At 49.9% G+C, this 16,591-nt stretch overlaps 1 protein-coding gene across 1 annotated transcript in view; it reads left to right on the forward strand.

Annotated features, from left to right (window-relative positions):
* The window catches only part of LOC148435782 (ranBP-type and C3HC4-type zinc finger-containing protein 1-like), a 127,168-nt gene that overhangs the window by 43,882 nt on the left and 66,695 nt on the right, over positions 1 to 16,591 (forward strand). Inside the window, exons 6-7 of the mRNA XM_088465565.1 lie at positions 1,231 to 1,498; positions 9,316 to 9,434. Of these exons, the coding sequence (XP_088321691.1) occupies positions 1,231 to 1,498; positions 9,316 to 9,434 (387 nt within the window). The remainder of the gene's footprint in view (positions 1 to 1,230; positions 1,499 to 9,315; positions 9,435 to 16,591) is intronic.

Below are 16,591 nucleotides of genomic sequence, written 5' to 3' on the forward strand. Positions count from 1 at the left end.
GGAGTGGCACAGGTGGGGTAGGCGGGGAGGAGTTCATGAAAGGAGTTCTTTGCCCTTCACCCTAGGGGGCCCTTGTTCCAGACAACCCAACTCAGTTTGTAGTTTATCAGTTTTCCTGCCATAAACAGACCTTTCCAAGTCAGGGAGATATGACACTTAAGTCCTGGTTTACATCTACACAGATCTCTACACTCCATAGACAGCCCATACCTGTACACTCCGTAGACGGCCCATACCCATGCACTCCGTAGGCGGCCCATACCCATGCACTCCGTAGGCGGCCCATACCCATACACTCCGTAGGCGGCCCATACCCATACACTCCGTAGGTGGCCCATACCCATACACTCCGTAGGCGGCCCATACCCATACACTCCGTAGGCGGCCCATACCCATACACTCCGTAGGCGACCCATACACTCCGTAGGCGGCCCATACCCATACACTCCGTAGGCGGCCCATACCCATACACTCCGTAGGCGGCCCATACCCATACACTCCGTAGGCGGCCCATACCCATACACTCCGTAGGCGGCCCATACACTCCGTAGGCGGCCCATACCCATACACTCCGTAGGCGGCCCATACCCATACACTCCATAGACAGCCCATACCCATACACTCCGTAGACGGCCCATACCCATACACTCCGTAGACGGCCCATACCCATGCACTCTGTAGACGGCCCATACCCATGCACTCTGTAGACGGCCCATACCCATGCACTCTGTAGACTGCCCATACCCATGCACTCTGTAGACTGCCCATACCCATGCACTCTGTAGACTGCCCATACCCGTACACTCCGTAGACGGCCCATACCCGTACACTCCGTAGACGGCCCATACCCGTACACTCCGTAGACGGCCCATACCCGTACACTCCGTAGACGGCCCATACCCGTACACTCCGTACGCGGCCCATACCCGTACATTCCGTACGCGGCCCATACCCGTACACTCCGTAGGCGGCCCATACCCGTACACTCCGTAGGCGGCCCATACCCGTGCACTCCATAGGCGGCCCATACAGACTCCATGGAGTGTATGGGCTGTATATTGTATGTATGGTTGTTGGGATTCCCGTATCTAGTGAAATGTACTATTTGAACACATTAGAGAATGCTGTAACAGTGCCTATATATATATATATATATATATATATATATATATATATATACACACTGTACTATGTAACACTCAGACCTGTACTCTGCTCCGTTATTTGCAGATCTTCCGCGATTATCAGTTTCACCCCAGTATTCAGCGCTGGATTATTGGTCAGTGTCTCTGCTCAGATGACCGCACAGTCGGCTCTTATGGAATCCGGCAGGATGGCGACACAGCGTTCCTGTACCTGCTGGGCGCAAAACAGGTGAAACTGAAGCAGGAGGACCAGTATGCAAACAGTATTTACCAGTCGCCCTCCATTGTCCCTGCATTGGCCAGGGATGACCCTAAATACAAAACCATGCCGAACCGGCCGACGCCAAACCCTGGTAATTGTCATTTCTCGGTGGCTTCTTGTTTGTTCTTTGTTGTATTTTGTAGCTTTGTGATGTGATTTTCAGACTTGAGCCGTGACTGTAAAATCCGCTGTTCAGTGTCACCCTAACATGTCATGTTACTGATACTGGGTACACACTGGCAGATATATCGGCTGATCCCCCCCTCCCAGCCAGCCAGCGGGACCTGCAGCCAGGTGATGGATGATGGTTGGTCAGTGTGTATGAATATGCAGATATACCTGAGAGGTGTGTACCCGGCCTTAGTGATATCCGCCCTCTGTAATACACAGCTGAGACCCGCCTACAACTTTGGGACAAATGGAGAACCCAGTGTGACTCTGCGCAATATGTTGGCGCTTTGTAAACAAAGGATAATAATAATTATTAGAGTAATTGCATTGTAAAGTCTACAGTAATTACATGTTGTCTTCTATGGGAATATCTAGGAAACGGCAATATTCATTAGCGTTAGATAATATTTGTATCCTACAATTTTAGAATGAAAAGATCCAGTCAGTCAGACTTCCGCTTGTTATACTAACTAATTCATATTCACATGAGACCACGGTACTTATATAATGTCAAAAAAATTATTAGGAAAATCTCATTTTAAATTAACAGTATCCAGAAAGGTATAATCTCCAAGGCGCATAATAATGTTCATAGTATAGTATAGCATACATGATAATAGTAATTGAGGAATAAAAATTATATCTGTGTGATAAAATAAAACCCAGCAGCGATTATGCCCCACGATTGTGATACAAAATGTCCAAAAGATGAAGTGTGAAATCTAAAACCCTACAACAATTTAGGATATTGTAGCAAACGTATTTATCACGCCATCAATGAGTGATTGTGAGAAATACACCATAAATGTGTCCGGGGTGATCCAATAATAGAGAAGAAGGAGCGCTGTCCTCCGATAGTATCACATTGTAATGAGTGACAATCGGTCGGTGTTTACCCATATCCGATCATAAAAGGATCATACAATAAACCTATAAAACAAATATTGGTAAAATCACAAAATAAAAATGTCCAGATGTTACTAAATATTGGATACAATCAGGGCCGAAACTAGGATTTTTGTCACCAGGGGCAAGACAGTAATTTGGCGCCCACTATGTAATTCCCCCTGCAGTAGTGCCCATATTGTAATGCCCCCATAGTAATGCCCATATGTTAATACCCCCATAGTAATGCCCCTGTAGTGCCCATGCTCCCATATTAATGCCCCTATAGTGCCCATGCTTTCATAGTAATGCCCCTGTAGTGCCCATGCTCTCATAGTAATGCCCCTGTATTGCCCATGCCCCCATAGTAATATCCCTGTAGTGCCCTTACAGTAATGCCCCTGTAGTGCTCATGCCCCCACAGTAATGCCCCTGTGGTAATGCCCCTCTAGTGCCCATGCCCCAATAGTAATGCCCCTGTAGTGCTCATGCCCCATTAGTAATGCCCCTTATTGCCTATGCCCCCATAGTAATGCCCCTGTGGTAATGCCCCTGCCCCCATAATAATGCCCCTGTAGTGCAGCTTATTAAAAAAAAAAATACTTACCTTGAACCCCGCTCCTGCATCCAGCGTCGCGTCCGGTCCGCCGGCTGCTCCTTGGAACTATGGGGGAGATGTCATGACGTCTCCCCCATAGTGCCCGTGGAGAGAGCCGGAAGCTGGAGTTCGGGAGAGAACTCCAGCCTCCGGCTCCAGCTACACTGCGTCGCTGCAGAGAAGGAGCCGGGCGCCCGCTGGTAATAAATATTACCAGCGGACGTCCGGCTTGGAGCCTCTCTGCAGCGCCGGGCTGGAGGTCACTGGCACCAGGTACAGCGGCTCACCCGGTGCACGTGCACCTCCAGCCCCCCCCCTAGTTGCGGCCCTGGATACAATCATATCACATAGATCTGTCCATTGTAACTACTGGAAATCACTGATGATGTAAACGTCTTCCTATATTACTCAGTATATTAGCAAAGGAGGGGCCAATATAAATTGCAACAGAGAGTCCATTGTACGATCACCTCCTCCAGTGTTAATTAATATATAGTCGGTGTTCTGGATATTCACAGGCAACAATTGTCTCCCAATAGATTTGATATAGTATCCAATTATAGATAATTAAAAGGAATTGCTCTTCTCCAGCGGTATAGATCAAGCAGTCACCGTTAATTGTAATAAAAAACGGCAAAGTATATAAGAGACTGTGAGTAATGTTTCAAACGCCGCGCACAGCTAAAAAATAAAAAGATATATACTGTATACTCCTCTCACCAGTCACTTCATACAGCGGAAAGTTCCATCCGTACTTCTGGAGGTAGGCTGAGGTAGCTGGTATTATTGCCTGCCGTGGGGGGGACCGGTGTCTCATCTCCACCTTGTACTGTGAAGGCGTACACGATACAATGTAACTGCAGGGTTCCCGAGGTCGGCCGGTTGCTCGCAATGAGAGATTGGTCTGTACTTTCTATTGCAGTATCGCCATTAGCGCGTTTCCATGCCATGATGTTTAATAATCATGAAGTTGTTTTTCTGTGTAATTAATCTGTTTTCATGTTCTATAAATTATACTATGTGACTTTTCTGGGAACAGTGGGCAGAGTATATATAGTGGTATAAGTGATCGTTCGACCGGTATTAGGTGGACAATGTATAGGTCGGCACCAAATCGTCGAACGGTATAAAACATCGATTGACAGAAGGTTGACAGGGACAAATGGTCGACACAAGTTTTTATATATATATATATATATATATACCTAAACCTAACCGTAGCCTAACCCTCCCACAAGTGCCTAACCCTAACCGTTGCCTCCAGCAGCCTAATCCTAACCCTCCCACAAGTCCTTAACCGTCGCCTCCAGCAGCCTAATCCTAACCCTCCCACAGGTGCCCAACCCTAACTATCGCCTCCAGCAGCCTAATCCTAATCCTCCCACAGGTGCCCAACCCTAACTATCGCCTCCAGCAGCCTAATCCTAACCCTCCCACAAGTGCCTAACCCTAACCGTCGGCTCCAGCAGCCTAATCCTAACCCTCCCACAGGTGCCTAACCCTAACCGTCGCCTCCAGCAGCCTAATCCTAACCCTCCCACAAGTGCCTAAACCTAACCGTCGCCTCCAGCAGCCTAATCCTAACTCTCCCGCAAGTGCCTAACCCTAACCGTCGCCTCCAGCAGCCTAATCCTAACCCTCCCACAGGTGCCTAACCCTAACCGTCGCCTCCAGCAGCCTAATCCTAACCCTCCCGCAAGTGACTAACCCTAACCGTCGCCTCCAGCAGCCAAATCCTAACCCTCCCACAAGTGCCTAACCCTAACCGTCGCCTCCAGCAGCCAAATCCTAACCCTCCCACAAGTGCCTAACCGTCGCCTCCAGCAGCCTAATCCTAACCCTCCCACAAGTGACTAACCCTAACCGTCGCCTCCAGCAGCCAAATCCTAACCCTCCCACAGGTGCCTAACCCTAACCGTCGCCTCCAGCAGCCAAATCCTAACCCTCCCACAAGTGCCTAACCCTAACCGTCGCCTCCAGCAGCCTAATCCTAACCCTCCCGCAAGTGCCTAACCCTAACTGTCGCCTCCAGCAGCCTAATCCTAACCCTCCCGCAAATGTGCCTAACCCTAACCGTCGCCTCCAGCAGCCTAATCCTAACCCTCCCACAAGTCCTTAACCGTTGCCTCCAGCAGCCTAATTCTAACCCTCCCACAAGTGCCTAACCCTAACCGATGCCTCCAGCAGCCTAATCCTAACCCTCCCACAGGTGCCTAACCCTAACCGTCGCCTCCAGCAGCCTAATCCTAACCCTCCCACAAGTCCTTAACCGTTGCCTCCAGCAGACTAATCCTAACCCTCCCACAAGTGCCTAACCTTAACCGTCGCCTCCAGCAGCCTAATCCTAACCCTCCCGCAAGTGCCTAACCCTAACTGTCGCCTCCAGCAGCCTAATCCTAACCCTCCCGCAAATGTGCCTAACCCTAACCGTCGCCTCCAGCAGCCTAATCCTAACCCTCCCACAAGTGCCTAACCCTAACCGATGCCTCCAGCAGCCTAATCCTAACCCTCCCACAAGTGCCTAACCCTAACCGTCGCCTCCAGCAGCCTAATCCTAATCCTAACCCTCCCACAAGTGCCTAACCCTAACCGTCGGCTCCAGCAGCCTAATCCTAACCCTCCCACAGGTGCCTAACCCTAACCGTCGCCTCCAGCAGCCTAATCCTAACCCTCCCACAAGTGCCTAAACCTAACCGTCGCCTCCAGCAGCCTAATCCTAACTCTCCCGCAAGTGCCTAACCCTAACCGTCGCCTCCAGCAGCCTAATCCTAACCCTCCCACAGGTGCCTAACCCTAACCGTCGCCTCCAGCAGCCTAATCCTAACCCTCCCGCAAGTGACTAACCCTAACCGTCGCCTCCAGCAGCCAAATCCTAACCCTCCCACAAGTGCCTAACCCTAACCGTCGCCTCCAGCAGCCAAATCCTAACCCTCCCACAAGTGCCTAACCGTCGCCTCCAGCAGCCTAATCCTAACCCTCCCACAAGTGACTAACCCTAACCGTCGCCTCCAGCAGCCAAATCCTAACCCTCCCACAGGTGCCTAACCCTAACCGTCGCCTCCAGCAGCCAAATCCTAACCCTCCCACAAGTGCCTAACCCTAACCGTCGCCTCCAGCAGCCTAATCCTAACCCTCCCGCAAGTGCCTAACCCTAACTGTCGCCTCCAGCAGCCTAATCCTAACCCTCCCGCAAATGTGCCTAACCCTAACCGTCGCCTCCAGCAGCCTAATCCTAACCCTCCCACAAGTCCTTAACCGTTGCCTCCAGCAGCCTAATTCTAACCCTCCCACAAGTGCCTAACCCTAACCGATGCCTCCAGCAGCCTAATCCTAACCCTCCCACAAGTGCCTAACCCTAACCGTCGCCTCCAGCATCCTAATCCTAACCCTCCCACAAGTGCCTAACCCTAACCGTCGCCTCCAGCAGCCTAATCCTAACCCTCCCGCAAATGTGCCTAACCCTAACCGTCGCCTCCAGCAGCCTAATCCTAACCCTCCCACAAGTCCTTAACCGTTGCCTCCAGCAGCCTAATCCTAACCCTCCCACAAGTGCCTAAACCTAACCGTCGCCTCCAGCAGCCTAATCCTAACTCTCCCGCAAGTGCCTAACCCTAACCGTCGCCTCCAGCATCCTAATCCTAACCCTCCCACAGGTGCCTAACCCTAACCGTCGCCTCCAGCAGCCTAATCCTAACCCTCCCACAAGTCCTTAACCGTTGCCTCCAGCAGCCTAATCCTAACCCTCCCACAAGTGCCTAACCTTAACCGTCGCCTCCAGCAGCCTAATCCTAACCCTCCCGCAAGTGCCTAACCCTAACTGTCGCCTCCAGCAGCCTAATCCTAACCCTCCCGCAAATGTGCCTAACCCTAACCGTCGCCTCCAGCAGCCTAATCCTAACCCTCCCACAAGTGCCTAACCCTAACCGATGCCTCCAGCAGCCTAATCCTAACCCTCCCACAAGTGCCTAACCCTAACCGTCGCCTCCAGCAGCCTAATCCTAATCCTAACCCTCCCACAAGTGCCTAACCCTAACCGTCGCCTCCAGCAGCCTAATCCTAACCCTCCCGCAAATGTGCCTAACCCTAACCGTCGCCTCCAGCAGCCTAATCCTAACCCTCCCACAAGTCCTTAACCGTTGCCTCCAGCAGCCTAATCCTAACCCTCCCACAAGTGCCTAAACCTAACCGTCGCCTCCAGCAGCCTAATCCTAACTCTCCCGCAAGTGCCTAACCCTAACCGTCGCCTCCAGCAGCCTAATCCTAACCCTCCCACAAGTCCTTAACCGTTGCCTCCAGCAGCCTAATCCTAACCCTCCCACAAGTGCCTAACCTTAACCGTCGCCTCCAGCAGCCTAATCCTAACCCTCCCGCAAGTGCCTAACCCTAACTGTCGCCTCCAGCAGCCTAATCCTAACCCTCCCGCAAATGTGCCTAACCCTAACCGTCGCCTCCAGCAGCCTAATCCTAACCCTCCCACAAGTGCCTAACCCTAACCGATGCCTCCAGCAGCCTAATCCTAACCCTCCCACAAGTGCCTAACCCTAACCGTCGCCTCCAGCAGCCTAATCCTAACCCTCCCGCAAATGTGCCTAACCCTAACCGTCGCCTCCAGCAGCCTAATCCTAACCCTCCCACAAGTCCTTAACCGTTGCCTCCAGCAGCCTAATTCTAACCCTCCCACAAGTGCCTAAACCTAACCGTCGCCTCCAGCAGCCTAATCCTAACTCTCCCGCAAGTGCCTAACCCTAACCGTCGCCTCCAGCAGCCTAATCCTAACCCTCCCACAGGTGCCTAACCCTAACCGTCGCCTCCAGCAGCCTAATCCTAACCCTCCCACAAGTCCTTAACCGTTGCCTCCAGCAGCCTAATTCTAACCCTCCCACAAGTGCCTAACCCTAACCGATGCCTCCAGCATCCTAATCCTAACCCTCCCACAGGTGCCTAACCCTAACCGTCGCCTCCAGCAGCCTAATCCTAACCCTCCCACAAGTCCTTAACCGTCGCCTCCAGCAGCCTAATCCTAACCCTCCCGCAAGTGCCTAACCCTAACTGTCGCCTCCAGCAGCCTAATCCTAACCCTCCCGCAAATGTGCCTAACCCTAACCGTCGCCTCCAGCAGCCTAATCCTAACCCTCCCACAAGTGCCTAACCCTAACCGATGCCTCCAGCAGCCTAATCCTAACCCTCCCACAAGTGCCTAACCCTAACTGTCGCCTCCAGCAGCCTAATCCTAACCCTCCCACAAGTGCCTAACCCTAACCGATGCCTCCAGCATCCTAATCCTAACCCTCCCACAGGTGCCTAACCCTAACCGTCGCCTCCAGCAGCCTAATCCTAACCCTCCCACAAGTCCTTAACCGTCGCCTCCAGCAGCCTAATCCTAACCCTCCCGCAAGTGCCTAACCCTAACTGTCGCCTCCAGCAGCTTAATCCTAACCCTCCCGCAAATGTGCCTAACCCTAACCGTCGCCTCCAGCAGCCTAATCCTAACCCTCCCACAAGTGCCTAACCCTAACCGTCGCCTCCAGCAGCCTAATCCTAATCCTAACCCTCCCACAAGTGCCTAACCCTAACCGTCGCCTCCAGCAGCCTAATCCTAACCCTCCCGCAAATGTGCCTAACCCTAACCGTCGCCTCCAGCAGCCTAATCCTAACCCTCCCACAAGTCCTTAACCGTTGCCTCCAGCAGCCTAATTCTAACCCTCCCACAAGTGCCTAAACCTAACCGTCGCCTCCAGCAGCCTAATCCTAACTCTCCCGCAAGTGCCTAACCCTAACCGTCGCCTCCAGCAGCCTAATCCTAACCCTCCCACAGGTGCCTAACCCTAACCGTCGCCTCCAGCAGCCTAATCCTAACCCTCCCACAAGTCCTTAACCGTTGCCTCCAGCAGCCTAATTCTAACCCTCCCACAAGTGCCTAACCCTAACCGATGCCTCCAGCAGCCTAATCCTAACCCTCCCACAAGTGCCTAACCTTAACCAAATAAACCTTGAAAACACATTTTTAAAAATGACGCCGACCATTTGTCCCTGTATACCTATTGCATGTCGACCTGTCGTTCGGAAACCATATAAAGTACGGTGTATGCAGAATAGGAGCAGTTCGGCACTAGAGGGCGATCTTACAAGAAAGGAGCTGGGAACTCCCTGCCTCTGTCCGTCATGCACCCAGAGGGTTAATATCACACTGTTATCTGAGCGTCTCCTGACAGTGAGGCTTTGTACTCTGACCAGACCTTTATCTGTTTTTCTAGTTTCATATGACTGCCGGCCAGGAAAAGTGGATGCATCCCACATGTTAAACCTAGAGTTCTCTCTTTTAGCTATGAACCCAAAACCTCAGGTCCCAGCGGTGCCACTCTCACCTGCACAGGTACGTAAATGTCCTGCGTGTGTATATAAGTAGGTTTATGACTCTCATATTGTCAAACATGTTCCATGTATGTCGGTTCACAGACCTGTCTGCTGCATAGTGGAGGCTGAACCACTAAAAACTAATCCTTACACTAGGAACTGGTAACTGAGGCATGAGGCACCGTGCGAGTAGGGCTTGGGTTCATTGTAATGTTACTTTTTTTTTTTTATATATCACGAGACTGTATACCCGGAAGTAACCCCGGGCATAGCATCTCGCGGTGCTGACAGCTGCAGCAAGTCTGAAGGCACCCTTTCTTTACCGAGAACCATCTGCAACTCTACCGATGGCACTTACGGCAGCCTAAACCACCAGGAATCACCGCGTCAGGACCCTTACTGCGGTATGACGAAAGGGGAGCAAAGATGAGGGACTCCCCTCTCTGTCTAACAACCTATTGGCTCTAGAAACCTTTATTGATTGCATAAATAGTGGCATACCCACCACCAGAAACTGTCGCTCGTGGTTAATGGGATAGACCACCGCATAGTGACCACACATTTGTCACACACATATGTTCATAAGTCGTACTAATATATATATATATATATATATATATATAAAATACTCTGCAACATTTTAATTGGCAGTTGTCTTTTCAGTAAGAGATTTATATATATTTGCCGCCAGCGTTCGATTGCATCACACATAACCTGCACAAGGGTTAGAGCTCTATATCCTGCTATATATATATAATATATATAATATAATATACAAAATATCATACAAACTCGGCACTCACATGCTTTTCAAACTGCAACTCCTTTGAACATAGGGAATGTTGGTTCCAAAATATTGCAATAATTTGTTAAACTGACCACCGCTTCACGGTCATTCCCATCTGGCCAGTCCCTACACTGCCCCCAGATGGTTGAGTGCCGTGGATTAAGCCTGTCGTTTATTTACATTTGGTGGTGACGCTTGCTAGGGCACCCTGTTTTTCAAATGTAAGACAAACTTTTTTTTTTCTTTTTCCAGGTGCTTAGTAACTGATAGCCCTGGGTGTGCTCCTGGCTCTTTAAGACAGGACCCAGTTTCATGTTTAAAATGTGTGCAAGCTTGAGCCAAAGGTGGCAGACCAAGATCATTTATCTGAGAATCAGTGTAGGGACTGGCCAGATGGGAATGACCGTGAAGCAGTGGTCAGCTTACCAAATTACAGGTTGAGTCTCCCATATCCAAAATGCTTGGGACCAGGGGTATTTTGGATAACGGAATATGCCGTATTTTGGAATATTTGCATTTCATAATGAAATATCTTGGGAATGGGACCCCAATATACACACAGAATGCATATATGTGTTATATGCACCTTATACACACAGCCTGCAGGTCATTTTATACAATATTTCTCCTTCATCCACTAGGGGACACTGGAGTTCAAGACAGTGGGGTATAGACGGTGGTAGAGTAGAGCCTGGCACCTTAAATAATTTAGAAGTGTGACTGGCTCCTCCCCCTCTATGCCCCATCAGCCCCAGTTTTTAGAATGTTCCCGAGAGAGCCGGTCGCACATCAGGCTGTCTCCAGCTTTTTCATATTTTTTAATTTTTATAACACTGAGGACAGCAGTCTGCCTGCTACGTGGGAGCCGCCGGGAAGGGCACCACACGGCTACTGCAGCCTGTATCCGGTGACCCTAAGGAGGGGGCACACACAAAGGAGTCATCGGACCCCGAGAAGACCCGCCACTGCTGACACCGGCATGTGTCCGGGTTCCTCTCCGCCCCCTCAGCCCAGCATCCCGGCCGCAGCAGCTGTAAGTATGACCACTGCTCCTGATTAGCAGGAGCAGTGGAAGTATAGCTGGGCTCAGTGACACTGTCACTGTTAGGAGGGCCCGACTTTCCCCTGCCCCCGCACCACCCTCTCCCCGACTTCGGATACCAGGTCAAGGGGGCTACCAGGTGCTGTAGTCACGAGGGCGCAAATTACAGCCCCGGTCGTCGCTGGGGCTGCTGGAGGCGCGTCATGCAATCTAGCGGCGCCTATTATAGTCGGGCTTCCTCCTCACTGCCGCGCTGTGTGCACCACGCGGCTGTCGGCGCTGCTGCATAGGAGAGCTCGTTAGCAGCGCCGATCGCGCTTGCCCTCCTCACACAAGGCGGGCTGCTGTGGCTACTAAGTCCCGCTGTCTTAATCAGCGCTCGGACCCGGCGTCGAGACCCGCCCTAAACAAACACTTATGGCGCGTCCTGCAACAGCGGCGCCATTTGTAAGGACTCTCCCCCTTATTGCTCCGCAGCAGCAATAGCCGGCAAGCACAGCGCTGAGTCACTTCACTGGAGCAGTGGACATCAGCTGACGCTCTCCTCTCCTGCTTAGCAGGAGTGGTGTCCTTTTAAGAGTATGCAGCGCGGACCAGCGCCGGCAAGGGAGCGCGCTTCCCTCTTAAGGAGAGGGGACAGCTTACAATATAAACAACTCCCCCTTTTATTAAGAGGGTCCGTTGTGTAGCACAGCGCTGACTCACTCCTGCTCGGGGAAGAAAAGGGTCCCGCCGCCGGCTGAGTCCGGGTCTCCTGCCCCTCCCCCCACAAGGGGGAGATGTGTATTGAAGCTCCGTTAACTGTAGGTCAGGTAAGTGACAGACGGCTGACTGCGCTATCACTTACAAAAAGCGCTGGAGCTCTCACTGTAGGTACAGCGCCAGTCGCACTGAGGCAGCCTGTATATATTTAACAGGGCAGCACAGACTGTGTAATGGTTAGCATTGCTGCCTCACAGCACTGAGGTCATGGGTTTGTTTCCCACTATGACCCTGTGTGGAGTTTGTATATTCTCCCTGTGCTTGCGTGTGTTAGCCTGCTGAGGCGGTGCTTTAATGTATAAGCTCCGGCGCTAGCTACTTCGGGGCACTTGTGTTTAAGCCGCTTCGGCGCCCTCCACAGCAGTATAGCTCATTGCCCTAACACCTGCTGCTCTGATGGATATGTCTAGCCTTTTGCTGCCCCTCCCTCAACCTTGCGCTTAGCAGGTGCACTATGACACCGCTTTATGCGGTTCTGTTGACGGGACAGCTTATGTTAGCCGGGACTCTTCCAGGCTAGCATGGACATTTTGCGCACACAGCGCGGTATAACTTTACCCTAGCGCAGTGTAAGAGTCATCTCTGTCACTTCTGCAGATCGCTCCCCGTGTCCCGGCGCCTACAATGTACGTGTTGTGTGTGTGTGTGTATGTAGATGTATATGTAATCCCATATAGGGATGTATGTATATGTATATATATATATATATATATATATATATAGTGTATGTATGTGTACACCTATTTTCTACTCTGCTAATCGGGTGGTCTATGGACAAGCCTTATTCCAGAGAGGTTAATTAGCACACTGCGCAAGGTTGACAAGCGTTCCAGTGCACGCTTTGGCAGCACATATACAAAAATATTGAAACGATATCTGTGGGTGAGGAGAACTCTCCATTGGGTTGGGTCTCAACCCAGCGTTGGCTGAGGGGGCAGGCCTTGGGTCAGGTCCTCCCGAATCATCCATTCTCAGGAACGAGAATCCCATATTGGGCTTACCATCCCTGTGGCCCAGCATTAGAGGCCGGGACGGCCACTTCTTTAGCTGTGTTAATAACAACAGCAGGCCTTTATCCCCTGTTTAGATGGGGGGATTGCGCTGTGGTTTTTCCCAAGGGACAGGTCTCCCTTTTAATATGTTGGGAAGGCTCTGTTAGAATACAGCTCACTTTTTGGGGACAGTAATCCCTTAAGTTTGTGGATTGTTACTCTTCTGCACACAACTGATTAAGGCGACCACTCCAGTAACAGAAGGGTCCCAGGTTCGATACCAGTCTGGGACAGCACACTGATAAAATATCCTGCCCATTACACCGTAGCAGGCTGATGGCTACACGCAACACTTGAGCAGTCTCCCTGCGTTGAGGTAAGCCACATGTATTTATACGAAGCCCTGCTATAGAACATATACGTGTATTGCTCATGTTCTAGTTTTAAATATTATCGCACCTACTAATCTTGTATGTAGGTATGCATATGTGGAGATATATATATATCGCTTCTTATCCTTATAAGGTAGAGGTAGGATCTGTTATCAGTTTTATGTCTGGTACTTAGCTTATTTAAAAGAAGAATTCTGCAATTGAAGTCTGGACTCTCCTCATCCAGTAGTTTGTACAATAACTCTGCTTTACACCATCTCTCCCTAAGGATTTGTATGCGGGTGTGTGTACGTACCTATATTTCCACGGATGGGAAGCCGCCTGCGATTACCAAAGCTGTCAGCCTATCCATATATATGTGTGTGTATATATGTGTGTGTGTGTATATATATATATATATATATATATATATATATATATTAAATGGTGGCTCTGTAGACTAGAGTCATGTTCTGCAGCTTACATAGTGATAGACATTGCTTCTATTATGAACCCTATACATGACTGGGGCCTTCTTGTATATAAAGATATGTACTTCCATCCTCCTGGGGTTATAGTTCCTTCTTGTTAGTCCCTATCTATGGCGCCCCCCTTTAGGGTGATCTATGATTATTTTAACTTTGCACTTGGTAGCAAACTTATAAGACACTGAGAATGGAGGATATAGCAGGACATATATAAATATAGCATGCTGATCTCCCGATGCCGGAGTCTGACAAGTTAACTTGCTATGTTGGCACTACTCTTCCTTTCAAAGAGATGGCCTTCTTATGCAACTATGTTTATCTGTATGTACGGGTGTATATATACTGATATATTCCCATTACTTGTATGCATATTTTCTAATAATTGGCAAAACCTGGTTTTTAACCCTATTGGTTATCACTACAGATATGTCCCTTCCTTTCTCGGGATAACTAATGCACTCTGTCTATGTACAGGTACCCTTCTCAGTATAGATTCCGGTACTCCATATTATTTTCTTGTCACATATCTCAATAACATGAGTCTCTAAAGGGCCCCTAGGTACATTCTATCTGTACATAGAGAATCCAGGTTCTATTCTGTAATCAGGGATTCATTTGTTAAATTACATGAAGGCCTAGGGCCCCCGCCGATATAGGCAGGGTCAGGCCTGGATTTTATTAGATTGATGGGCGTAATACACACTTCTCCATTATAAGTGTTAATGTACTGATACTTAAACTAGTAGACCGTTTTGTGGTATAGGTATATAGGTATAATGTCTATAGGGATACACATCCCTAATATAACAAGCTCAGGTATAGAGTCCTGTTGAACGACCTTCCTGCCTCCACTAACATTTTGCTAGTTTATACAGTGTTTTCTACTGCAACATCTCCAGACTGAAGTCCGTGCTGTAGAGCATTGGGTCTTAGCCCACTGAAGCTATTCCCTATACCTGACGGGGCAGGTTGCTGTGAGATGAAAAAGGTCAGTGACATTCTACATAGCGTCCAGAGGGCTTTTGGCCGCTCACAGGTAAGCGGGCTTACCCCACTAATGCTCAACCTGTCATTGCATAGCCGCTTTCTCCCTTATGCACCCTAGCTGAGGTCCTAGCAGCCATCTGCTTTTTTAATCAGTTGGCTCTACACTTTAGAGCTTCCCTGGTGCATAGTTTCAACATTGAGATTAGTGACACTCTTCTACTAGATCTGTTGGGATTATGGACTGAAGTGCTTTGAGGGTCTAGTGCACATCTTTACATTAAAGTGTGACAGTCAATATGTCCTACGCAGGGGGCCTGGTGGATTTCCTGTTCAGTCTCTGTGGATGTTTTCATCACATTGACTGGTACCTGACTGGTACCTTCAGGGTTGTCCTAGTGCTCTAGCCTTGTGGTATGGAATGCTTCCCTATATTGGTAGTTTCCTGCGTGGCTGTTGCATCCGTGCTCTATAACTGCTAGGGTATCCTGGTTGTTCACCCTATGTTCAGGCCAGCGGTTGGTACTGCCTACGCACTTCCATCATGTTGGAAGTTGTCTGTTGTTTTGAAGTTTGTGGCTGTGATTTGGTTTTCGACTGCAGGTGTTCAGTCGCTGTTTTCTACTCTGTTTTCGGAATGGGTTGTTCTGCTGTCTGACCCTCTGACAGGTATTGTAATCTCAATCCTCTCGAAGCTGCCTCGGCCTCATTCCCAGTGTGATCTCCACTCGTTGGAGACTTCTATGGTCTCTCCCTTCCGCTGGTTTACAACTTTGTAGTAGTTGGACTTCCAGAATGGTTCATGGTGACTGTTCGGCCTTGTCTTTTACCTCTCTGCATACTCTGTTAGGAGTCTGTGGACAGGATCAGCTCTGTTTCTGTAGATTGGTATCGTTATACTTGTATCTTTATGACTATGTCCAACAGTGCTGGTATTCTGCTATCTGCGACTGTTGCAGCTTTCTGTTTCCGAATCTGGTACGGTTTTCTCGAGTTTTGTTCTCGGGTTACTGCCCTTCTCATATGGATTCGGGTTGGAGTTCTCTGCTCCCAACAGTCCGGCTTGGTCTGTTTTCAGCTGAGCTTACAGCGTTAGGATGCTTCTCACCTGAGGGTGTTTTCTCGCTAGCCGCTTATTCCATTCTATTTACGCTGTAAGTTGTGGAATTTCTGTGTCTGTTCCGCAGGGAGTTCTGATTGTCTCCTGGCTCACGACATTTGATCCTCAGCTCTTGCCTTTCCGTTGAACCTCTGGTTCTTGGCGGTCCCTGTGCGGTTGGCCAAAGGGTTGGCATGTTCTCCCTGCTTCCCACCCAGGAGGTTGGCTTTGGGACATCCCCACTGTCTTGAACTCCAGTGTCCCCTTGTGGATGAAGGAGAAAACAGGATTTTGGTACTTACCGATAAATCCCTTTCTCCGATTCCACAGGGGACACTGGACGCCCGCCCAGCGCTGCGTACCTGCCAGTTGTTTCGTTCCTTCTATGGTTGTGTGACTGCATGATTCCCTGCAGTGGTTTCCTCTGTTCTCCTTCAGTCGGTCTTGTTCCGTTCTGTGGTCTTCTCCTTCTCCTCGTTTTCCTGTTGTCCTCCGTCTCTTCTCGGGCTCAGTTCTTAAACTGGGGCTGATGGGGCATAGAGGGGGAGGAGCCAGTCACACTTCTAAATTATTTAAGGTGCCAGGCTCTACTCTACCACCGTCTATACCCCACTGTCTTGAACTCCAGTGTCCCCTGTGGAATCGGAGAAA

The sequence above is a fragment of the Taudactylus pleione genome, unplaced genomic scaffold, assembly GCF_031769625.1.
Source record: "Taudactylus pleione unplaced genomic scaffold, aTauple2 ptg001994l, whole genome shotgun sequence".
In the NCBI taxonomy this organism is placed as follows: Eukaryota; Metazoa; Chordata; class Amphibia; order Anura; family Myobatrachidae; genus Taudactylus; species Taudactylus pleione.